Below are 24,532 nucleotides of genomic sequence, written 5' to 3'. Positions count from 1 at the left end.
TACCTGGCAGCTTGGCGTGGGCATCTACACAATAACCTATATTACCCCGAGATGACCGATCCTTGCCAGCCCTGTATTGCAGAGAAATACCCCCAGCTGCCTGACATGTGCTGCACAGACTTACCCTGCCCTCCTCCTCCATAACTGCTTCAGCAACTTCTCCATTAAGCATTGACTCGCATGGTCAGATCACATGCGGCCGCGCCGCCCCACTCTGTCCCCCGTTTTTGGTGAGGAGATCCGTTCTGCAGATGTGCATAATATAATATTTTAAATAATTTTTTTTCAAAATACTTTTTTAAACTATATTAAATAAAAAAAACTATTTTATGACTGGTTTTGAAGGGAAAAATCATCCGTTAAGTGGCTAATGAGCATGAAGGTTCCGGGAGGTAGCACCTCTGTCCGTGTCATATAGACGTATTGGTACTTGGCACGCATAGCCATGAAGATACCGGGAGGTAGCACCTCTGTCCTTGTCATACAGACCTATTGGTACTTGGCACGCATAGCCATGAAGGTATCAGGAGGTAGCACCTCTGTCTGTGTCATATAGAACTATTGGTACTTGGCACGCATAGCCATGAAGATACCGGGAGGTGGCACCTCTGTCTGTGTCATACAGACCTATTGGTACTTGGCACACATAGCCATGAAGGTATCAGGAGGTAGCACCTCTGTCTGTGTCATACAGACCTATTGGTACTTGGCACACATAGCCATGAAGGTTCTGGGAGGTAGCACCTCTGTCCGTGTCATACAGACCTATTGGTACTTGGCACACATAGCCATGAAGGTTCCGGGAGGTAGCACCTCTGTCCGTGTCATACAGACCTATTGGTATTTAGCGCACACAGCCATGAAGGTTCCGCGAGGTAGCACCTCTGTCCGTGTCATACAGACCTATTGGTATTTAGAGCACACAGCCATGAAGGTTCCGCGAGGTAGCACCTCTGTCCGTGTCATACAGACCTATTGGTATTTAGCACACATAGCCATGAAGGTTCCGGGAGGTAGCACCTCTGTCCTTGTCATACAGACCTATTGGTACTTGGCGCACACAGCCATGAAGATACCGGGAGGTAGCACCTCTGTCCGTGTCATACAGACCTATTGGTAATTAGCACACATAGCCATGAAGGTTCTGGGAGGTAGCACCTCTGTCCGTGTCATACAGACCTATTGGTAATTAGCACACATAGCCATGAAGGTTCCGGGAGGTGGCACCTCTGTCCGTGTCATACAGACCTATTGGTAATTAGCACACATAGCCATGAAGGTTCTGGGAGGTAGCACCTCTATCAGTGTCATACAGACCTATTGGTAATTAGCACACATAGCCATGAAGGTTCCGGGAGGTAGCACCTCTATCAGTGTCATACAGACCTATTGGTATTTAGCACACATAGCCATGAAGTTTCCGGGAGGTAGCACCTCTGTCCGTGTCATACAGACCTATTGGTACTTGGCGCACACATAGCCATGAAGGTTCTGGGAGGTAGCACCTCTGTCCGTGTCATACAGACCTATTGGTATTTAGCACACATAGCCATGAAGGTTCCGGGAGGTAGCACCTCTGTCCTTGTCATACAGACCTATTGGTACTTGGCGCACACAGCCATGAAGATACCGGGAGGTAGCACCTCTGTCCGTGTCATACAGACCTATTGGTAATTAGCACACATAGCCATGAAGGTTCTGGGAGGTAGCACCTCTGTCCGTGTCATACAGACCTATTGGTAATTAGCACACATAGCCATGAAGGTTCCGGGAGGTGGCACCTCTGTCCGTGTCATACAGACCTATTGGTAATTAGCACACATAGCCATGAAGGTTCTGGGAGGTAGCACCTCTATCAGTGTCATACAGACCTATTGGTAATTAGCACACATAGCCATGAAGGTTCCGGGAGGTAGCACCTCTATCAGTGTCATACAGACCTATTGGTATTTAGCACACATAGCCATGAAGTTTCCGGGAGGTAGCACCTCTGTCCGTGTCATACAGACCTATTGGTACTTGGCGCACACATAGCCATGAAGGTTCTGGGAGGTAGCACCTCTGTCCGTGTCATACAGACCTATTGGTAATTAGCACACATAGCCATGAAGGTTCTGGGAGGTAGCACCTCTGTCCGTGTCATACAGACCTATTGGTACTTGGCACACATAACCATGAAGATAATGGAAAGTGCAGCTGTAGCCTCAGTGGTCACCAGAAGTTGCACGGTGGGCAGCTCCTTTTGGGACCGTATGCCCTGTAGCAAATGGTGCATCACAGCAGTCTTAGAGGAAAGTCTCCCCGCAGACACTAACTGCTGTATGTTCTTTTTATCCCTCTTGTTGGGGTTCTTCTACCTCACCCTAAAGAGTCAGACGGAAGTATTCCTAAACGTGCACATGTCGGAGCCCTTTCTGGATGTGACAATAAAGGGATCACTTAGTGACTGATGCAGTAGTGAGGGAAGAGGGAGCGGAGGGTAGCTTTGGCTGGGCTGAGTAATTTGGGGTAACCTGTAACGGCTAAGAACCATATTTGCGACCATAAGAGCAAGCTTGGTTATAACTGTTCATAGTGTAATAAGGGAATGGTATACTGCTACACCTGTGATAGAAGAGGGTATGTGCAGTGCTGTGCAGGGAATGCGAGTTGCATGTGAGTGAGGGTTTGTGTAATGTTCACGTGTCTCCAGACGTGTTATGCTGAGGAAAGGACACTGACACTGAATAGGTGCCAAATAATGTATAGCGGCAAGGCCTAGGTACAATAAATTACGGCCAAAAGAGCCAGATCGTGGTTTGAGGTGGGAGGGGATATGCGTGCGTTTGGACAAAATGGTATAAGCAAGTCTGAGCTGAAACGGTGACGCTGGATAGGGCAATAGTCTACTAACCGTTCCACAAAGGAGTTTTCAGTTGTTACAGTACTTACACCTCCTCACTTATTCAATGTTACTGGTAAGTATGGTGATAGTGGATGCCACTATGTTATGGCTGATCATCATTCTCTGACAAAGCAGCTCCTAACTACACTATACCGAATACCCACAACCTATATTGCTGTACCTGCGCTGGGCACTGTTACTAAAAGACACGCGCTAAGCATACTTATCTCTTCTAATGGCCTAGGCCAAGGAGTGAAAGAAAGTATTCCAGCAGTGAAAGCCAGAGGGATGGCCATCGATGATTACAAACAGTTCATAGTTTTGCTGTCGATGGCGGAGAACCAAGGATTTTCCACCATCGATGATGGAGTCCTCAATGTTTTTGTTTCCTACTTAATGCCGGGGACTGAGCTTAGCTCTGCGCCCTAATGCACCAGTGTAGCTACGCCCCCAGGCTCTGATTGGATGGCAGCTTAGTGAGTTATAGCACAGGAATGGCCATCGTTGGTTGAATCCATTGATTGATTACATGTGAATGGTTTTATACCTTCAAGGTTAACCACTGATGGTGTCCATCGAAGCTAATCACACTGATGGCCATCCCTAGGCGGTAATGGGTCGTTGAGTCGACTCAACTTAGGTCGACCACTGATAGTCGACATGGGCATTTGGTCAACATGTACTAGTTCAACAGGTCGACATGAGTTTTTGGACTTTTTTTGGTGTAGTTTTCTTCGTAAAGTGACGGGGAATCCCAATTAGTACACAGTGTCACCTCACTTTCGGGCAAGGTGCCTCGCTCCGCTACCGCTGTGCTCGGCACAGGTTACCGTTCCCAATTGTAGTCCACGTGGATCGTAAAGTACGAAAAAGTCCAAAAATTAAGGGGAAAATTTAAACTCATGTCGACCTTTTGACCTGTCGACCTAGTACATGTCGCCGTAATGCCAATGTCGACCTTCAGTGGTCGACCTAACGGCCGTATCCCCCCTAGGCATGAGAGAGGTCTGACCATGGAGTCTTAAAACAAACTTTTTGATCTTTTTGGTACTTAATACGCCTACTATTCTCCCCACAGGGAAAAGAAGCCAATCGGCTGGGACACAGACATCAGCTGGCTGACGGGGGAGGAACTGCATGTAGAAGTTTTGGAGAATGTTCCCCTCACAACCCATAACTTTGTAGGTACAATAGAAAATGTATACGTGTTATTTACAACAGAACAATGCCTTGTACATGCAAATAATCAGTATGCACATAGTAAAAAATAAATAAAACTGTATATATGTGTGTGTGTATGTATATGTGTGTGTGTGTGTGTGTGTGTGTGTATATATGTATATATGTATATATATATATATATATATGTATGTATATATGTATGTATATGTATGTATGTGTGTGTGTGTGTGTATATATATATATATATATATATGTGTATATATATGTGTATGTGTGTATATTTCTCTGACGTCCTAAGTGGATGCTGGGACTCCGTAAGGACCATGGGGAATAGCGGCTCCGCAGGAGACTGGGCACAACTAAGAAAGCTGTAGGACTACCTGGTGTGCACTGGCTCCTCCCTCTATGACCCTCCTCCAGACCTCAGTTAGAATCTTGTGCCCGGCTGAGCTGGATGCACACTAGGGGCTCTCCTGAGCTCCTAGAAAAAGAAAGTTTATTTTAGGTTTTTTATTTTCAGTGAGATCTGCTGGCAACAGACTCACTGCTACGAGGGACTAAGGGGAGAGAAGCGAACCTACCTGCTTGCAGCTAGCTTGGGCTTCTAAGGCTACTGGACACCATTAGCTCCAGAGGGATCGAACACAGGGCCCGACCTCGATCGTCCGTTCCCGGAGCCGCTCCGCCGTCCCCCTTACAGAGCCAGAAGCAATAAGAGTCCTGGAAATCGGCGGCAGAAGACTTCGGTCTTCAAACAAGGTAGCGCACAGCACTGCAGCTGTGCGCCATTGCGCCATTGCTTCCCATGCACACCTCACACTCCGGTCACTGATGGGTGCAGGGCGCTGGGGGGGGGGGGCGCCCTGAGCAGCAATAAAAACACCTTGGCTGGCGCCCTGGGCTGCAATATTAAGTACCTTGGCTGGCAAAAAAACACATAATATAGTCATAGAGACTATATATGTGTAAAATACCCCTGCCAGATATACATAGAAAAATGCGGGAGAAGTCCACCGAAAAAGGGGCGGGGCTATCTCCCTCAGCACACTGGCGCCATTTTCCCTCACAGCTCCGCTGGAAGGATCGCTCCCAGGCTCTCCCCTGCAGTTTCCAGACTACATAGGGTAAGAAAGAGAGGGGGGGGGGGCACTAAATTTAGGCGCAGTATTGTGTATACAAGCAGCTATTGGGAAAAATCACTCAGTTATAGTGTTAATCCCTGTGTTATATAGCGCTGTTGGTGTGTGCTGGCATACTCTCTCTCTGTCTCCCCAAAGGGCTTTGTGGGGTCCTGTCCTCAGTCAGAGCATTCCCTGTGTGTGTGCGGTGTGTCGGTACGGCTGTGTCGACATGTTTGATGAGGAGGCTTATGTGGAGGCGGAGCAGATGCCGATAAATGTGATGTCACCCCCTGCGGGGTCGACACCTGAGTGGATGGACATGTGAAAGGAATTACGTGACAGTGTCAACTCCTTACATAAAAGGTTTGACGACATAGCAGATGTGGGACAGCCGGCTTCTCAGCCCGTGCCTGCCCAGGCTTCTCAAAAGCCATCAGGGGCCCTAAACGCCCACTACCTCAGATGGCAGACACAGATGTCGACACGGATACTGACTCCAGTGTCGACGACGATGAGACTACTGTACATTCCAATAGAGCCACCCGTTACATGATTACGGCAATAAAAAATGTGTTGCATATTTCTGATATTACCCCAGGTACCACAAAAAAGGGTATTATGTTGGGGAGAAAAAAGCTTCCAGTGGTTTTTTCCCCATCCGATGAACTAAATGTGTGAAGAAGCGTGAGTTTCCCCCGATAAGAAACTGGTAATTTCTAAATGGTTACTAATGGCGTACCCTTTCCCGCCAGAGGATAGGTCACGTTGGGAGACATCCCCTAGGGTGGATAAAGCGCTCACACGTCTGTCAAAGAAGGTGGCACTACCGTCTCAGGACACGGCCGCCCTAGAGGAGCCTGCAGATAGAATGCAGGAGGCTATCCTGAAGTCTGTATATACACACTCAGGCATTATACTGAGACCAGCTATTGCTTCAGCAGGAATGTGCAGTGCTGCAGCTGCGTGGTCAGATTCTCTGTACCTTAAGACAGGGACACTATATTGCTAACCATAGAGCATATTAAAGACGCAGTCTTATACATGAGAGATGCACAGAGGGATAATTGCCGACTGGCATCTAAAATAAACGCAATGTCCATTTCTGCCAGGAACTCGGCAGTGGACAGGTGATGCTGATTCTAAAAGGCACATGGAAGTTTTGCCTTACAAGGGTGAGGAGTTGTTTGGGGATGGTCTCTCGGACCTCGTTTCCACAGCTACAGCTGGGAAATCAACATTTTGCCCCATGTTCCCTCACAGCCAAAGAAAGCACCGTATTATCAGGTACAGTCCTTTCGGCCCCAGAAAGGCAAGCGGGTTAAAGGCGCGTCCTTTCTGCCCAGAGGCAGAGGTAGAGGGAAAAAGCTGCAACATACAGCCAGTTCCCAGGAACAAAAGTCCTCCCCCGCTTCCTCTAAGTCCACCACATGACGCTGGGGCTCCACAGGCGGAGCCAGGTACGGTGGGGGCCCGTCTCAAGAACTTCAGCGACCAGTTTCCTCAAATCTGCCTTGCCGACAGCTCCCCCGGACAGGGAGGCAGTGCTGGAGGCGATTCACAAGCTGTATTCTCAGCAGGTTATAATCAAGGTACCCCTCCTTCAACAAGGACGGGGTTACTATTCCACAATGTTTGTGGTACCGAAACCGGACGGTTCGGTGAGACCCATTTTAAATTTAAAATCCTTGAACACTTATATAAGAAGGTTCAAGATGAAATCACTCAGGGCGGTAATTGCGAGCCTGGACGAGGGGGATTCCATGGTATCACTGGACATCAAGGATGCTTACCTGCATGTCCCCATTTACTCTCCTCACCAGAAGTACCTCAGATTTGTGGTACAGGACTGTCATTACCAATTCCAGACGTTGCCGTTTGGTCTGTCCACGGCACGGAGGGTATTTACCAAGGTAATGGCCGAAATGATGATACTCCTTCGGAGAAAGGGAGTTTTAATTATCCCGTACTTGGACGATCTCCTTTATAAAGGCGAGGTCCAGGGAACAGTTGTTGATCGGTGTAGCACTAGCTCGGGAAGTGCTACAACAGCACGGCTGGATCCTGAATATTCCAAAGTCGCAGCTGGTTCCTACAACGCGTCTACTGTTCCTCGGGATGGTTCTGGACACAGAACAGAAAAAAGTATTTCTCCCGGAGGAGAAGGCCAAGGAGTTGTCATCTCTAGTCAGAGACCTCCTAAAACCAAAACAGGTGTCGGTGCACCACTGCACGCGAGTCCTGGGAAAGATGGTGGCTTCTTGCGAAGCAATTCCATTCGGAAGGTTCCATGCAAGGATCTTTCAGTGGAATCTGTTGGACAAGTGGTCCGGATCGCATCTTCAGATGCATCGGCTGATAACCCTGTCTCCAAGGACCAGGGTGTCGCTGTTGTAGTGGCTGCAGAGTGCTCATCTTCTAGAGGGCATACAGGACTGGGTCCTGGTGACCACGGATGCCAGCCTTCGAGGTTGGGGGGCAGTCACACAGGGAAGAAACTTCCAGGGACTATGGACAAGTCAGGAGACTTCCCTACACATAAATATTCTGGAACTAAGGGCCATTTACAATGCCCTAAGTCAGGCAAGACCCCTGCTTCAACACCAGCCGGTGCTGATCCAGTCAGACAACATCACGGCGGTCGCCTATGTAAACCGACAGGGCGGCACAAGAAGCAGGATGGCAATGGCAGAAGCCACAAGGATTCTCCGATGGGCGGAAAATCATGTGTTAGCACTGTCAGCAGTGTTCATTCCCGGAGTGGACAACTGGGAAGCAGACTTTCTCAGCAGACACGACCTCCACCCGGGAGAGTGGGGACTTCATCCAGAAGTCTTCCAAATGATTGTACACCGGTGGGAAAGGCCATAGGTGGACATGATGGCGTCCCGCCTCAACAAAAAGCTAAAAAGATATTGCGCCAGGTCAAGGGACCCTCAGGCAATAGCTGTGGACGCTCTGGTAACACCGTGGGTGTACCAGTCGGTGTATGTGTTCCCTCCTCTGCCTCTCATACCCAAGGTACTGAGACTAATAAGAAGGAGAGGAGTAAGAACTATACTCATTGTTCCGGATTGGCCAAGAAGAGCTTGGTACCCAGAACTTCAAGAAATGATCGCAGAGGACTCATGGCCTCTGCCGCTCAGACGGGACCTGCTGCAGCAGGGGCCCTGTCTGTTCCAAGACTTACCGCGGCTGCGTTTGACGGCATGGCGGTTGAACGCCGGATCCTGAAGGAAAAGGGTATTCCGGAGGAAGTTATCCCTACGCTTATTAAAGCTAGGAAAGAAGTGACCGCAAACCATTATCACCGCATATGGCGGAAATATGTTGCGGGGTGTGAGGCCAGGAAGGCCCAGCGGAGGAATTTCAGCTAGGTCGATTTCTGCACTTCCTACAGTCAGGGGTGACTATGGGCCTGAAATTGGGTTCCATTAAGGTCCAGATTTCGGCTCTATCGATTTTCTTCCAAAAAGAACTGGCTTCACTACCTGAAGTTCAGACTTTTGTTAAGGGAGTGCTGCATATTCAGCCCCCTTTTGTGCCTCCAGTGGCACCTTGGGATCTCAACGTGGTGTTGGACTTCCTAAAGTCACATTGGTTTGAGCCACTTAAAACCGTGGAATTAAAATATCTCACGTGGAAAGTGATCATGCTGTTGGCCTTGGCTTCGGCCAGGCGTGTGTCAGAATTGGCGGCTTTGTCATGTAAAAGCCCTTATCTGATTTTCCATATGGATAGGGCAGAATTGAGGACTCGTCCCCAGTTTCTCCCTAAGGTGGTATCAGCCTTTCATTTGAACCAACCTATCGTGGTGCCTGCGGCTACTAAAGACTTGGAGGCTTCCAAGTTGTTAGACGTAGTCAGGGCCCTGAGAATTTATGTTTCCAGGACAGCTAGTGTCAGGAAAACTGACTCGTTGTTTATCCTGTATGCACCCAACAAGCTGGGTGCTCCTGCTTCAAAGCAGACTATTGCTCGCTGGATCTGTAGTACGATTCAGCTTGCACATTCTGCGGCTGGACTGCCGCATCCTAAATCAGTGAAAGCCCATTCCACGAGGAAGGTGGGCTCTTCTTGGGCGGCTGCCCGAGGGGTCTCGGCTCTACAACTTTGCCGAGCAGCTACTTGGTCGGGGTCAAACACATTTGCTAAATTCTACAAGTTTGACACCCTGGCTGAAGAGGACCTAGAGTTTGCCCATTCGGTGCTGCAGAGTCATCCGCACTCTCCCGCCCGTTTGGGAGCTTTGGTATAATCCCCATGGTCCTTACGGAGTCCCAGCATCCACTTAGGACGTCAGAGAAAATAAGATTTTACTCACCGGTAAATCTATTTCTCGTAGTCCGTAGTGGATGCTGGGCGCCCATCCCAAGTGCGGATTGTCTGCAATACTTGTATATAGTTATTGTTTAACTAAAGGGTTATTGTTGAGCCATCTGTTGAGAGGCTCAGTTATTGTTCATACTGTTAACTGGGTATAGTATCACGAGTTATACGGTGTGATTGGTGTGGCTGGTATGAGTCTTACCCGGGATTCAAAATCCTTCCTTATTGTGTCAGCTATTCCGGGCACAGTATCCTAACTGAGGTCTGGAGGAGGGTCATAGAGGGAGGAGCCTGTGCACACCAGGTAGTCCTAAAGCTTTCTTTAGTTGTGCCCAGTCTCCTGCGGAGCCGCTATTCCCCATGGTCCTTACGGAGTCCCAGCATCCACTACGGACTACGAGAAATAGATTTACCGGTGAGATATATTTATAAAATATATATTCTTTTCTTTTTTTTTTTCTCTGAACTCTGAGAGGAGCACATCATCCTTGTCGCATATCCCTATATTATTATATGTGCAGAAGGCTATTCTAGATCTGCTAAAGTTCAGTGGCAGACACTTATCTGCATTCCGTAGCAGTCATTTTAGACCATCGTTGGGATACTGCATATTAGTGTATGGACACGTTTTTTTCCGTAATGGAGCCACATCACGCTGAGATTTTTCATACTAGTTATTAAGTCTAATAAATTACCCCTGATGAAGTCCCGATGGGGACGAAACGCGTTGGGGCGATCCTATTGTTCTACTTCTGTATTGTATGTTTTAGCAAAGAAATACACTAAAAACTGAATGTAAAACCGGATATATCCGAAGACGTCCTCTGTAAAATCACACGTAGACGTACCATGTTTTATTCTGTACTTTTATGAACAAATTTTATTCTATGTAATTGAAAATTGTTTTGTTTTAAACTCATGTACTAATATTATCGAAACAGTAACTAGATCTGTTCGTTTGATGTATGTGTGTATGTATGTATGTATATATGTGTATGTGTATGTATGTATGCATATGTGTGTGTATGTATATATATATGTGTGTGTGTGTGTGTGTGTGTGTGTGTGTGTATTTATGTGTATATATATATATATATATATATATATATATATATATATAATATAAATATATATATATATATATATATATAATATATAATATAAATATAAATATATATATATATATATATATATATATATATATATATATATATATATATATATATATATACTGCACTAGATACACCTGCATGCAGATTTGCTTTGTGTCCTATCCCAGGGCATCTACGTATCTTGGTACATTTACTTATGTCGCAGCTCATACCCACTTCAGCTTGTCCTGTCCCAGACCTCCCATCTTCTGCTGTACCCTATTTAAATGGTTTCCATGTGTATGTATAGAACGTAGCTAGGCCACACTGTGATGGCATCATCGATGCTTCCACTCGCCAGTAGCATCGGATGGTGTAATGGTTAGCATTACTGCCTCACAGCACTGAGGTCATGGATTCAATTCCCACCATGGCCCTAACTGTGTGGAGTTTGTATTTTCTCCCCATTCTTATGTGGGTCTCCTCCGGGTGCACTGGTGTCCTTGCACAATCCAAAAAATAAAATAAAAATACTGGTAGATTAATTGGCTCCCAACAAAACCCTGGTGTGTGTGTATGTATATATACATGTGGTAAGAAATACAGATTGTAAGCTCCACGGGGGCAGGGACTGATGTGAATGGCCAAATATTCTCTGTACAGCGCTGCGGAATATGTGTGCGCTATATAAATAACTAATAATAGTAATAAGCATGTTAAATGTTTTATCACTACAGATGCTGGTAATCGCCATGTTTGTTTACCACTGTAGGTTTCCTACAGAGCTGTCTTTAATGAGTGCACCTGGTTTGTATACTTAGGTACGGAAAACCTTCTTCACCCTGGCGTTCTGTGACTTCTGCCGGAAGCTGCTTTTCCAGGGTTTCCGCTGCCAGACCTGCGGGTACAAGTTTCACCAGCGGTGCAGCACAGAGGTGCCGCTTATGTGCGTTAATTATGACCGACTTGAGTAAGTATCCTTGGGGCTCCAATCTTGATTAAGCGCTACGTTTTAGCATGAGGGAGTTTGAAAGCGATGTCCTTCTGAGTCTTGTTATGAGACGGGGCCGTAACGCAGCCAGAAAACTGAGCCGTCGCCATCGGTGATGTTTCATCTACTTACACGCTCCTGTCCAACTATCTTAAATATAGAAGACACCAAGAGAACATCTGCTCTTATAAACTGGAGAACATACCTGTAACTTTTATCAAAGATGGACTTTCCACACCGGGATGTCTTTCATAATTCTGTACAACGTTCTGTCCATATACAGTGTCGCAGGATGCGTGTGTTTGTGACATCAGCAAGGTTCTGTGATCGACTGCTTGGCGAGTCGTAGCTGGTAGAACGCAGCGTACGCTCGTCGTCTTCCCACTGACTGTTTAAGTCACGTGGAACCATAGTGATTTGTTTTATTGTAGTAACAATGAAGAGAAAGTGTATTAGCTAACTTATAATGAGAGTGTAATCAGAGTAGTATTTAATTATTCTGAATAAAGCCACCTGTACAGATTGTTTTCATGGAAGCTGCAGGAGATGTTTTAAGTCAGCACTTCAAGATATTCACTGTCCACAAAGCTGGTGCTTAAAATGTGAAGTGTTATGCCAAGGAATAAGTCTTTACTGCGTTTGCTGCCATGTTCTGGTCCAATTTCTCAGAGCTCTTGAGTGGACCTACATTTTATTTTTAACAGCAGAGATCATTTCTCGCTATCCTCCAGGGCTACTGAAGCAGCTGACGGTCCAGTGCTGTGGGCAGTTGGCGACGGCCAGTGTGATATCCGTGCACCTACCAATGACTTTCACAGTCACATGCATGGAAATTATCCAAAGGGTCTTGCGTATCCACACAGCTGCCTGTTGGAAACCAGCCTTTGCTGGAGTCTTCAGCAACACTGGAGGATTGGGGGAGTGGGGCTGCTCCAGAAAACTCTAGATCAGAGGTTCCCAAACGCGGACCTCAAGACACCCCTAGTCCAGGTTTTAAGGATATCCATGGCTCGGCACAGCTGGTTAAATCAAATTGACTCAAGTACTAATTAAGTCACCTGTAACTAACCATGGTTATCCTTAAAACCTGAGCCGTTGGGGTGCCTTGGGAACCTCTGCTCTAGATGATTCTATGTAACTTCAACCAAAACTACTTTTGTGGTTTTGGGTGGAGTGCTAATTTATAGGGTAAGTCCACCTGAAATGTAAGTCTGTAAATGCAAAGTTAAACATAAAGGCTAAATATTTTTTTAACTGTATTTCGGAGACTTGGGGGGGTCATTCCGAGTTGTTCGCTCGTTGCCGATTTTCGCTATGCTGCGATTTGCTGCTAAATGTGCATGGTATGCGACGCGCATGCGCTAAGTTATTTAACTAAAAACTTAGCAGTTTTGCTGTTGTTCGTACAACGCTTTTCAGTCGCACTGCTGATCGGTAAATAATTGACAGAAATGGGGCGTTTCTGGGTGGTAACTGAGCGTTTTCCGGGAGTGTGCTAAAATAAACGCTGGAGTGTCAGGCAAAAACGCGGGAGTGTCTGGAGAAACGAGGGAGTGGCTGGCCGAACGCAGGGCGTGTTTATGACGTCAAACCAGGAACTAAACTGACTGAGCTGATCGCAATCTGTGAGTAGGTCTGGAGCTACTCAGAAACTGCAAATAATTATTTAGTAGCAATTCTGCTAATCTTTCGTTCGCTATTGTGCTAAGCTAAGATACACTCCCAGAGGGCGGCGGCCTAGCGTGTGCAATGCTGCTAAAAGCAGCTAGCGAGCGATCAACTCGGAATGAGGGCCTTGGTGAGTTGTTCCACCTCTGCAGCAGTCGGGGCGGGTCATCCCCACTCATGCTGGCAGCATGTAGTTTGTATTACAGAATGTCTGTATGGGTCATGTGACTAATATTTGACATGGTAATTTAGTCAGGGGTGCCAAGAGGAGGGGCAGTACGGGGGTGGTGCTATCCTATCCTCCCACTAAACTTAAAAGCTCACCAGGATTGTTGCCACGCCTTGTTTGGTGACCACCTTTCTCCCCCCCCCCCCAGTACTGTGACCCTGGAGATGTAGTAGACACCTTGGCAGTTCTTGTGACCTTTGCTTTCTAGTTCCTGTTGATACATAGGAGATGTGTTACTATGCTACGAAGTCATCTGGATTATTGTACAAGTTAGGCGAGTCTCTCTTTTCATTTTGTTTCATCTCACAGTCTGCTGTTTGTCTCAAAGTTCTTTGAACACCACCCAATATCTCAGGATGAAGGCCCATTCGAGGAAGTCGCACCAGCTGTCGAATACTGTTCACCTTCGCCCCCTCCAGATTTCAGCGGGTAAGGTTCGGCGGTATTCAAGCCCCTTGGGACATAGGGTGTAAAGTACTATGATAGAATTCCAATGCTTGCTTGCCTATGAAGAGTCAGACCACCGTGACTCCTCATTACCACGCTCTGTTGCTGCAGCTGCTAGTGTGTGGTGTTAAACACTCCCTGCGGTGTAAAAGATTCTCCTGTATTTAATATAGGGAGCAGCCAAAAGAGCAACAAATTGGAATTATTGTTAGCTTGTAATCTGTAGCAGAGCTATAATATCAGATCATCCCCAGCAGTCAGATGAGCTGTGATCTAATAATGGAGCTGGCTAAATGTTGGATTTTCTCTAATCCTTGTATGAAATGTCTTGTGATTGTCGTTTTTTAACTTCTGTTCACGCTTCTGCTCCTCCCGCTCGGTACGCCGAGTAAAAACACATTTATTTTTCTCTCCGCTTGCTGAATCTCCCTGCGTACTTCTCCAGCTAATAGTACGGACACAGGAAGATTTACGGCATTATAGTTTCCCAGTTATGCTTCAAATAACGTTTCATTATGTGCTGATACTGGTGCCGCTAAAACGGAATCTGCCGCATGTTGCATCTCTCCTGCGCAGGACAGGCAATTACCGTAAGAGCCGATACAAGTGGCGGTAAAGTTCCGCTCAGTACATATTTGTCCATTACGGTAGTGCGCAATTTTCCCTAGCACATCTGTAGTACATTGCGGCAAAGCCGAGAATTGAATTCCCCTGACGGATTTTATCTTTCTAATGACAGGCGCTAATAGCAGTGTCCTCCTTTATCCGTCTCTCCCCTTTCCAACCATTCCACACTGCCGGAAGCAGCGCAGCGGAGGCTGATAATGCTGCTGCCTTACTATAGCCCCAGCAGCTATGGTTCTTATTCTGCTGCCTATAATGTGTGTTCCACACCTCTCGCACCACTGTGTGGAGCACTGATAAGTAGAATGAAGAGGAAAGGGCCATACAAAGAGATCATTGCAGCATTCCTGCTTTTGCAGTTACTGTGAGGAGCACGGCAGCGTATAATGAAGAGGAAAGGGTCATACCCAGAGATCATTGCAGCATTCCTGCTTTTGCAGTTACTGTGAGGAGCACTGCTGAGTATTAGGGGAAAAGCGAGACACTGAGTAAAAAGTCTATGGCAGGTGAGGCCGTGCCCCCCAAACCTCCCCCTGATCAATACTTACCAAATTTCCAGCAGTATGTGCCGTTGCACCTGTGTATAATGCCCACATGTGTATATATACCGCTGCACCTGTGTATAATACCCACATGCACCTCTGGGCTCATATAGTGTGTGCAAAACTGTCTCTGGTTCTACCAGTGCCTCTCCAGCTATTTCCCTCACCGCACGTCGCTGTGTTACCCATAATGGTGAGGGCACTGCTGACTACAGTTGCTTATCACTGCACAAAACACTAATCGACCTATTCCTTTTGCATTGTTTGGGATAGATTAATCAAAACTTGGAGAGCGATAACACATCAGCCAATCGGCTCTTATATGCCATGTTACAGGCTGCGTTTGAAAAATGACAGGAGCTGATTGGTTTATAGTTTCTCTCTCCAAACTTTGATAAATCTCCCCCTGTAATTCTGTCTCTGGGTTTAATTGGACGGGGCATTGAAAAAATAGACGCAAATTGCATCACAGGACAGGCTTTGCCAAAGAAATTGGTGGTGGCCCCCACTGCGGTACTGGACCATCAATACTATACATCTCTCATACATAAGTAAAGAAATGTTGGCGTGTTCGTTGTGTCGGCATGTTGACAAAATGTCGACATAGCATTTTCGGGGGCTAGATTTGTGGTTGGCCTAAATAGTAAAAAGTAAAATACAATGTCAACATAATGAACGTGTAGACTTCATCCATACCAAGTTTGCCAACATTCAGAATATGTTGACGTATATAGCGCACTCCATGCCAGGTAAGTTTAGACCCAGCACTGAAGTTTTGTTTTGCTTCCTATGGGAAACGTTCATCCCTCAAACTAGATCCTGCTGGAAAGAGTGTTATGTGCCCCCCTTTTATATACTTCTCAGGGTAATAGATTCCTGTTACACGCAGTTGCTATTATTTTCTTCCCTTCTAGGTCTCTCTGCCTCCCAAGTAGCTCTCCGTCCAAGTCCATCCCCATTCCGCAGCCGTTCCGACCCGCCGATGAAGACCACAGAAACCAGTTTGGCCAACGAGACCGCTCCTCCTCCGCCCCCAACGTTCACATAAACACCATCGAGCCTGTTGACATCGATGTAAGTGACCAGAATGTGCAACCCATTTAATAACCACTTGTTAATCTGTATTGGTATAATGCCCATAAGTGTTTATTTAGAATTTTAAGTGCTTTCAAAAAAATACACTCCCCACAAGTCTCTGTGTGCGATGTTCTGCAGTAAGTTTATCCTGGACGGTGCCAACTTTGAAAACTCGTCTTCTTTTATCTAACTTTTTTTTATTTATTTTTATTTCCTGTGCTACATCTAGTAATGCACAAGTGAACTTATAAAAACTTTGTGGATGCATATTGTATTGTCTTGATGTTTCCTGTCTTTTAGGACTTAATTCGGGACCAGGGCTTTCAGCGAAGTGAGGGAGGTAAGTGGTGCTAAATAGCGTCTCTGGAGTATATTTATCAGTCATTAGAACATATTCTATACATCCTACATCAATTCACCGCCATGTTCTCTGTTAAATCTTTAAAATAGTGAGTGCTTTGTTTGTTTGCTTTTTTCATTCTTTACCAATGATCTGCCTAGAATGGTAATCCGTAATTTCTACATCTGAAACAAGCTAATTATTTTGGAGAGGTTTCTATTTAGGATGTTAACCCCTGCTGGGATCTCCTGTGTTCCAGTCTGTGCCGGCAGATGCTGGCTCCCAGGCAGTAATATAACTACATCTCATTCAGAGAGAAAAGTAAATAGGGAGTACGCATTGCATTTTTGCTGCTTAGGGGTAAATCCAATTAGGTGTGAGTTTGTTTCGTGAAACAGATCTCGCACGAATGGGTGCACCCGAGAAATCTCCAATCCATTTAAAAATGCCCATTGGTGGTACTCGTGGGGGTTGCAAATTGTCTGCCAAGTGCGAAGTGAGAGAAATGCATGAAAAAGTGGGGTGACCTTCCTGGACCTCCCCAAAAAGTTTTTTTTCTAAAGTAGAAAAAAAATTATAAAACTGTCTAGTTTCATATGAAAAAAAATAAAAAAATGCACAAAAAAGTGCTTTTGGGGTACTTTGCGGGTATTTTAAAAAATGCTAAAACAATTCTTAAAAAAAAATACTCCAATTTTGTTGCATAAAGTAACTAAAAAGTTTTTGTTGTTTTTTTTTTTTTGTGGTAATTTGAGGCCATTTTTTTAATTAAACCCCAGAAAATAGGATGTAATTAGTTGGGCTAATTTAAGATTATTGGAAGCTTCCAGTTGCCTAATTATTCATCAGGGAGGTGTCCAAGTGATTCTGCGCAGTGTCCCAATATTTTAACCTACAATCTCTCACCGTTAGTGAGGTGCGAATGGAAAAATGCGAGTTTACTTTGCCTAGTACAGTGCAAGCAGAGAAATGCAACTCGCACCCAATTGGATTGACCCCTTAATCTGAGGGTCAGGAATGAAAAAACATCTAATAAACCGATCTTGGTTTAACAGTAACTAACTTTATTAAGCCCTTGGGTGGGGGACAAAGTCTTTTCATCTTAAGTACATGTTTCAGCTTTTTTTAGGTGTCCTTTTATTTTGCTATTTGAAATGTTTGTTTCTTTAGGGAATAAATATATTTTTGGGGGGACATGATCTGCAGTTCCCACGCTTTAATGGAGGACGTAAAAAACCTGGCCCAAAATTGCACCTCCCGCTGTAAAACTGTGAATTTGATGTCTGTACATTGGCAATAATCTGATAATTATGTCTTGTTAATTCTGCCCTCCCACTCAAACTTTTCCCTCCTACTACTACATTTTAATACCCCTTTTCTACTCTTTACCCAACCCATTCTCCGCTCCCTTTTTTTTTTTTTTTTCTTTCTTTATACCTGTGTTTCTCCCACAGCCCCCCAGGTTCAGCCGACTCGCTGCCTTCGGAAATACCACTCTCGGAACCCCAGCCCACTCCTACATTCTGTCCCCAGTGAAATAGTCTTTGATTTTGAGTCTGACCCCGTTTGCAGAGGTAGTTGGGCTGTTTATTTCACCTTCCCCTTAGAGTGCCTAAAATCAAACCCCTTTAGCACTGATATTCCTCAGCTTGCACCGCTTGTATTGGTGGGCAAAACACAGGCAATGCATATTTTTTATTTCTTTTGAATTGAACAAAACATGCACAATCGCTGTAGTTGCCGTTTTTATTAATTGTGTACTGGGTTTGCATTCGTTTAACTTTGTGCTGATTACTAGGCACATTCAGCCAGTACACGTGCATGAAGAATTTACGTTTTCACTGTCTCACTCTTTCTCTTAGCATCTAATTTATTATGTGTATAAATAACTTTTCTGCCACTAACTTTCCAAACCACGTGCCACCACTTGTGTGTATTTTGCTGTGTATGATATCATTGTACATGTGGTTGTTATAAACAGAATTCTGTGTGTGTGTGTGTGTGTGTGTGTGTGTGTGTGTGTGTGTGTGTGTGTGTGTGTGTGTGTGTGCTTTTTTTTTTTTTTTTTTTGTCTGTGTTCTATTGAGTTAGTCTTACATTATGTAATAAGTTATAGGTTATTTGTAGCATTAGAACTATTATTTTACTGTGATTTTATGCAGTGAGAGTGGGGAGGAACTTTGTAGAAGGTTAGAAAGTGCTGCTATCTAACAATGTCCAATTTGTATTGGTCATAACAGAGAAGGGGGGGGGGTGTTTATCACAATAATTCCACAAATAGGGTAGCCTGAGAATGCGTTTTTTAATTTAATTAAAGGGAAACATTGTTACAGTTGGTCATTAAATATCGTGTATTGTGTGTGTATATATATGTGTGTGTGTGTGTATATATATGTGTGTGTGTGTATATATGTATGTGTATGTATGTATGTATGTATATATATATATATATATATATATATATATATATATATAGAAGAAAAAGGTTTCTCTTGGGAGCTAGACCACCTCAGAATTCACTTTAAGATACATTTATTTTAAAAATTAACATTAAATGTTATAACAATACATAAAAAATTCAATAAAACATGCAATTGACTTTATACCATAAATGGAAAATACAGACTAATCATCTGTTGACATTTGTGATGGTTATATTTCTACCAATGCGTTCAGAAGTGTGTTCAACTTCACAATTGCGCGAATACCCAACGCGTTTCGTCCACACAGGACTTCATCAGGGGTCGTAAGCGATGTAGTCAAGAGTTAGTGAATCTCTGAGTCCCAACCAGCTTTTTGCCGTGGGTATGAAGGATCTAAAAATGTCACTAGCAAAATTGATATTAGTTTAAGGTGACTATGTGCATATATAGCAAGGATTAGAAACAACAAAATAAAGGGGAGGAACAAATATAATTGGATGATGGGGGAATACTTGTAGATCACTCTCTATTGAAAGTTATGGATGGCTCTTAATTAGTCACCATTAGATCAATATTATAAATTCATTATCATAAACTCTATTCCGGAGATAATTATAGATACTATAATACATACATCACAGATGATCAAAAATAATTACTTACTTTCTAGTATTCGTATTTACCATATATAATTCATCAATATACAAAACAGTGCAATTGCTGTGACAGTGACCTATGAGTTAGAAATATGAAAATATATGTATTAAAAATTATAAATAAATATAGTTACATATACACTGTATGAAATGTAATTAAATACTACGTTTTTCAAATAGTTCTATTTTACAACAACCCTATTGGATACAACTCATTTATATTTTTGATAAGGGACCATGCTGAATGCAATAGTTCACTGGAGGTTAATTAAATGTACCAGGTGCTATCAATAATATCACCTGATACCAATCCAAATAATCTTAATTTGTATCAAACCTAATGATCTTAATTAACATCATTATCAATCAACATCTGGTGATTTCCTTTAGTATCAGAACCACATTCTGCTGTTCTTAAATAGTGTGGCATCTGACTTACCTAATTATCTGATTTATTAATTATCTCTTATCATGTACACATTTATAATTCATACAAACGGAAAATCTAAGTTATACTGCTAAATCTTCATGATTAGAGGTACAAATTAACTGATCTGAAATTAAAAATTAATATAATACAATATTGGGCTCACCTTTGGGATGTGGTAAGAACAATTCTTAATTAGAATAAGAATGAGTCTTAAATACGCATTTCCTAAAAGATAGAATATAAACCGCTTCATAAATGGGGTTTGCCTTACTAAGTTCAGAGAAAAAGTCCATTAATGAAGTACTCACCCTTAGTGCTCTCTCAGGAATCCTATTCACAGCTATAACTAAGGGTGTGAGTGGGAACTGATATATATACCACCCATCCTATGACATCACTTCCTATTACTTATTAAACTTTTTTCTTTAATTTAATGCTCATATTTGCATTTCTAACACCACCCAAACTATCCACTAGTAACCCTTCCGTAATAGATCTTATTTAGGGAGTGAATTAGTGAGTTTAGCAACTGTAATAGTGGTGGTGAACGATTTTGCGTTCCACCACCGCTAGCGGCGTGCGTTTCACGGCCGCAACTTCCGGTTCCGGCGTGCGTTCCACAGACGCTACTTCCGGTTCCGGTTTGCGGTCCAACACCCGCTACTTCCGGTTTAAGATAGATATATTACTTAGCTACAATACTATGCAGCGCAATTTCGAATCTTATAGAGGATAATATAATGTTGTAATTAATTTTAGATGTTACATTATCTGTGTGCCATATCATAACTATATTAGATCGACTTTCTTTGTTAGTCCTATTAAATTAAATATGTGAAAATCAATAAGTTCATTAATTACTTAATTGACCATATATTTATTTATTGATTTATTTATTAATTTTATATATTATCATTCTTATAATTAATTATTTATATCATTATAATGAATATCATAGTTTGTTACAATTTTTTAATTTTTTAATTTTTTATTCTAATAACTCATGTGGTAACTAGAATCCTATTAATTGTGCTTTAGTGTTTAGTGTATAATAATAATAAATTAATAACTGTGCTAATTATTCTTTATATTATTTTTAAATTGATATTATTTTAATAGTGATCATAGCTGTGCTAATTATTCTTTATATTATTTTTAAATTGATATTATTTTAATAGTGATCATAAATATACTTAAATGGACCATTCAAACAAAATCGATCAACCTATTAGTCATCCATTGTCGTTACAATCAACATGATCCCCCATTTACAATTTCATTGTCAGGTAACATAGATAGTCCATATATAGTTATTTCATAGGTATCAATCATGAAACAAATCCAAATGCCATGATGTATGACTTTACAGCTTTATACTGCCACTTAACAAGCCATAATTGTAAATGGGGGATCATGTTGATTGTAACGACAATGGATGACTAATAGGTTGATCGATTTTGTTTGAATGGTCCATTTAAGTATATTTATGATCACTATTAAAATAATATCAATTTAAAAATAATATAAAGAATAATTAGCACAGCTATGATCACTATTAAAATAATATCAATTTAAAAATAATATAAAGAATAATTAGCACAGTTATTAATTTATTATTATTATACACTAAACACTAAAGCACAATTAATAGGATTCTAGTTACCACATGAGATATTAGAATAAAAAATTAAAAAATTGTAACAAACTATGATTTTCATTATAATGATATAAATAATTAATTATAAGAATGATAATATATAAAATTAATAAATAAATCAATAAATAAATATATGGTCAATTAAGTAATTAATGAACTTATTGATTTTCACATATTTAATTTAATAGGACTAACAAAGAAAGTCGATCTAATATAGTTATGATATGGCACACAGATAATGTAACATCTAAAATTAATTACAACATTATATTATCCTCTATAAGATTCGAAATTGCGCTGCATAGTATTGTAGCTAAGTAATATATCTATCTTAAACCGGAAGTAGCGGGTGTTGGAACGCAAACCGGAACCGGAAGTAGCGTCTGTGGAACGCACGCCGGAACCGGAAGTTGCGGCCGTGAAACGCACGCCGCTAGCGGTGGTGGAACGCAAAATCGTTCACCACCACTATTACAGTTGCTAAACTCACTAATTCACTCCCTAAATAAGATCTATTACGGAAGGGTTACTAGTGGATAGTTTGGGTGGTGTTAGAAATGCAAATATGAGCATTAAATTAAAGAAAAAAGTTTAATAAGTAATAGGAAGTGATGTCATAGGATGGGTGGTATATATATCAGTTCCCACTCACACCCTTAGTTATAGCTGTGAATAGGATTCCTGAGAGAGCACTAAGGGTGAGTACTTCATTAATGGACTTTTTCTCTGAACTTAGTAAGGCAAACCCCATTTATGAAGCGGTTTATATTCTCTTTTAGGAAATGCGTATTTAAGACTCATTCTTATTCTAATTAAGAATTGTTCTTACCACATCCCAAAGGTGAGCCCAATATTGTATTATATTAATTTTTAATTTCAGATCAGTTAATTTGTACCTCTAATCATGAAGATTTAGCAGTATAACTTAGATTTTCCGTTTGTATGAATTATAAATGTGTACATGATAAGAGATAATTAATAAATCAGATAATTAGGTAAGTCAGATGCCACACTATTTAAGAACAGCAGAATGTGGTTCTGATACTAAAGGAAATCACCAGATGTTGATTGATAATGATGTTAATTAAGATCATTAGGTTTGATACAAATTAAGATTATTTGGATTGGTATCAGGTGATATTATTGATAGCACCTGGTACATTTAATTAACCTCCAGTGAACTATTGCATTCAGCATGGTCCCTTATCAAAAATATAAATGAGTTGTATCCAATAGGGTTGTTGTAAAATAGAACTATTTGAAAAACGTAGTATTTAATTACATTTCATACAGTGTATATGTAACTATATTTATTTATAATTTTTAATACATATATTTTCATATTTCTAACTCATAGGTCACTGTCACAGCAATTGCACTGTTTTGTATATTGATGAATTATATATGGTAAATACGAATACTAGAAAGTAAGTAATTATTTTTGATCATCTGTGATGTATGTATTATAGTATCTATAATTATCTCCGGAATAAAGTTTATGATAATGAATTTATAATATTGATCTAATGGTGACTAATTAAGAGCCATCCATAACTTTCAATAGAGAGTGATCTACAAGTATTCCCCCATCATCCAATTATATTTGTTCCTCCCCTTTATTTTGTTGTTTCTAATCCTTGCTATATATGCACATAGTCACCTTAAACTAATATCAATTTTGCTAGTGACATTTTTAGATCCTTCATACCCACGGCAAAAAGCTGGTTGGGACTCAGAGATTCACTAACTCTTGACTACATCGCTTACGACCCCTGATGAAGTCCTGTGTGGACGAAACGCGTTGGGTATTCGCGCAATTGTGAAGTTGAACACACTTCTGAACGCATTGGTAGAAATATAACCATCACAAATGTCAACAGATGATTAGTCTGTATTTTCCATTTATGGTATAAAGTCAATTGCATGTTTTATTGAATTTTTTATGTATTGTTATAACATTTAATGTTAATTTTTAAAATAAATGTATCTTAAAGTGAATTCTGAGGTGGTCTAGCTCCCAAGAGAAACCTTTTTCTTCTATACCTCTAATTTAATGCCCTAGCTGACAGTGGGCATTTCTCAGTGGTGAGCTACAAAATATATCGGCGCAGTAAGAAGGGTCCTTTAAAATTGTTTTTTGATTGATATATATATATATATATATATATATATATATATATATATATATATATATATATATATATATATATATATATATAATTTCATTGGAGGGGTCACTTGTTTAATTCTATTTTGCTTCTTTTTTCTAAATGTACTTCACGTCTATTTTGACAGGCACTACCCCAGGATTATCCGCTACCCCTCCAGCATCCCTTCCTGGGTCCCTCACTAGCATCAAGGCTCTCCAGAAATCCCCAGGGCAGCAGAGAGAGCGCAAATCATCCTCTTCCTCTGCTGAAGACAGGAGTCGAATGGTCAGTCATCTCCGAAATCTCCCAACCAGTGACCGTGCCAGTGTATGATCTCCAGTCGCCAGGACTTTAACTTGTTGTCTTTTGCAGAAAACGCTTGGTCGTCGAGACTCTAGTGATGACTGGGAGATACCAGATGGCCAGATCACAGTTGGACAGCGGATAGGATCTGGTTCTTTTGGGACGGTGTATAAGGGAAAGTGGCATGGTAAACTTCTACGTATACATTTACTTAGTGTGTGTATGCAACCATCAAGCGGCGCATATTCATTTTCCCTCTCCAGCCAGAACTTCCTCATAGACAGAACAAGCGGTCACCTGTTCTATGGCTATACCATGGTTTACAGACTTTACTGTTTTGTCAGTAGAAATCTTGTTCTAAGATAAAGCTGTAGCAGTTATCTCTGTAGCT

General features: G+C 42.2%; 1 protein-coding gene and 2 long non-coding RNA genes across 6 annotated transcripts in view; 2 read left to right on the top strand and 1 right to left on the bottom strand.

The window, feature by feature from the left end:
• The window catches only part of BRAF (B-Raf proto-oncogene, serine/threonine kinase), a 284,434-nt gene that overhangs the window by 116,235 nt on the left and 143,667 nt on the right, over positions 1-24,532 (top strand). For 2 of the 4 annotated variants that reach the window (XM_063928964.1, XM_063928961.1), the window contains exons 5-12: positions 3,963-4,065; positions 11,426-11,574; positions 13,802-13,921; positions 16,020-16,179; positions 16,483-16,522; positions 17,977-18,096; positions 23,984-24,123; positions 24,211-24,328. In XM_063928964.1, coding sequence (XP_063785034.1) covers positions 3,963-4,065; positions 11,426-11,574; positions 13,802-13,921; positions 16,020-16,179; positions 16,483-16,522; positions 17,977-18,096; positions 23,984-24,123; positions 24,211-24,328 — 950 coding nt within the window. The remainder of the gene's footprint in view (positions 1-3,962; positions 4,066-11,425; positions 11,575-13,801; positions 13,922-16,019; positions 16,180-16,482; positions 16,523-17,976; positions 18,097-23,983; positions 24,124-24,210; positions 24,329-24,532) is intronic. The other 2 variants (XM_063928963.1, XM_063928962.1) reach the window with 1 other exon arrangement.
• LOC134933622 (uncharacterized) lies at positions 19,093-20,364 on the bottom strand. The gene is made up of 4 exons (XR_010179745.1): positions 20,340-20,364; positions 20,195-20,256; positions 19,609-19,678; positions 19,093-19,350 (listed from the first exon to the last, which is right to left on the bottom strand). It is a non-coding gene; the product is annotated as an uncharacterized LOC134933622 (long non-coding RNA).
• LOC134933621 (uncharacterized) lies at positions 22,362-23,631 on the top strand. Its single transcript, XR_010179744.1, has 4 exons — positions 22,362-22,386; positions 22,468-22,529; positions 23,046-23,115; positions 23,374-23,631. It is a non-coding gene; the product is annotated as an uncharacterized LOC134933621 (long non-coding RNA).

Source organism: Pseudophryne corroboree, chromosome 6 (assembly GCF_028390025.1).
Source record: "Pseudophryne corroboree isolate aPseCor3 chromosome 6, aPseCor3.hap2, whole genome shotgun sequence".
NCBI classification, from domain to species: domain Eukaryota; kingdom Metazoa; phylum Chordata; class Amphibia; order Anura; family Myobatrachidae; genus Pseudophryne; species Pseudophryne corroboree.
This window is presented reverse-complemented; position numbering and strand designations above follow the sequence as displayed.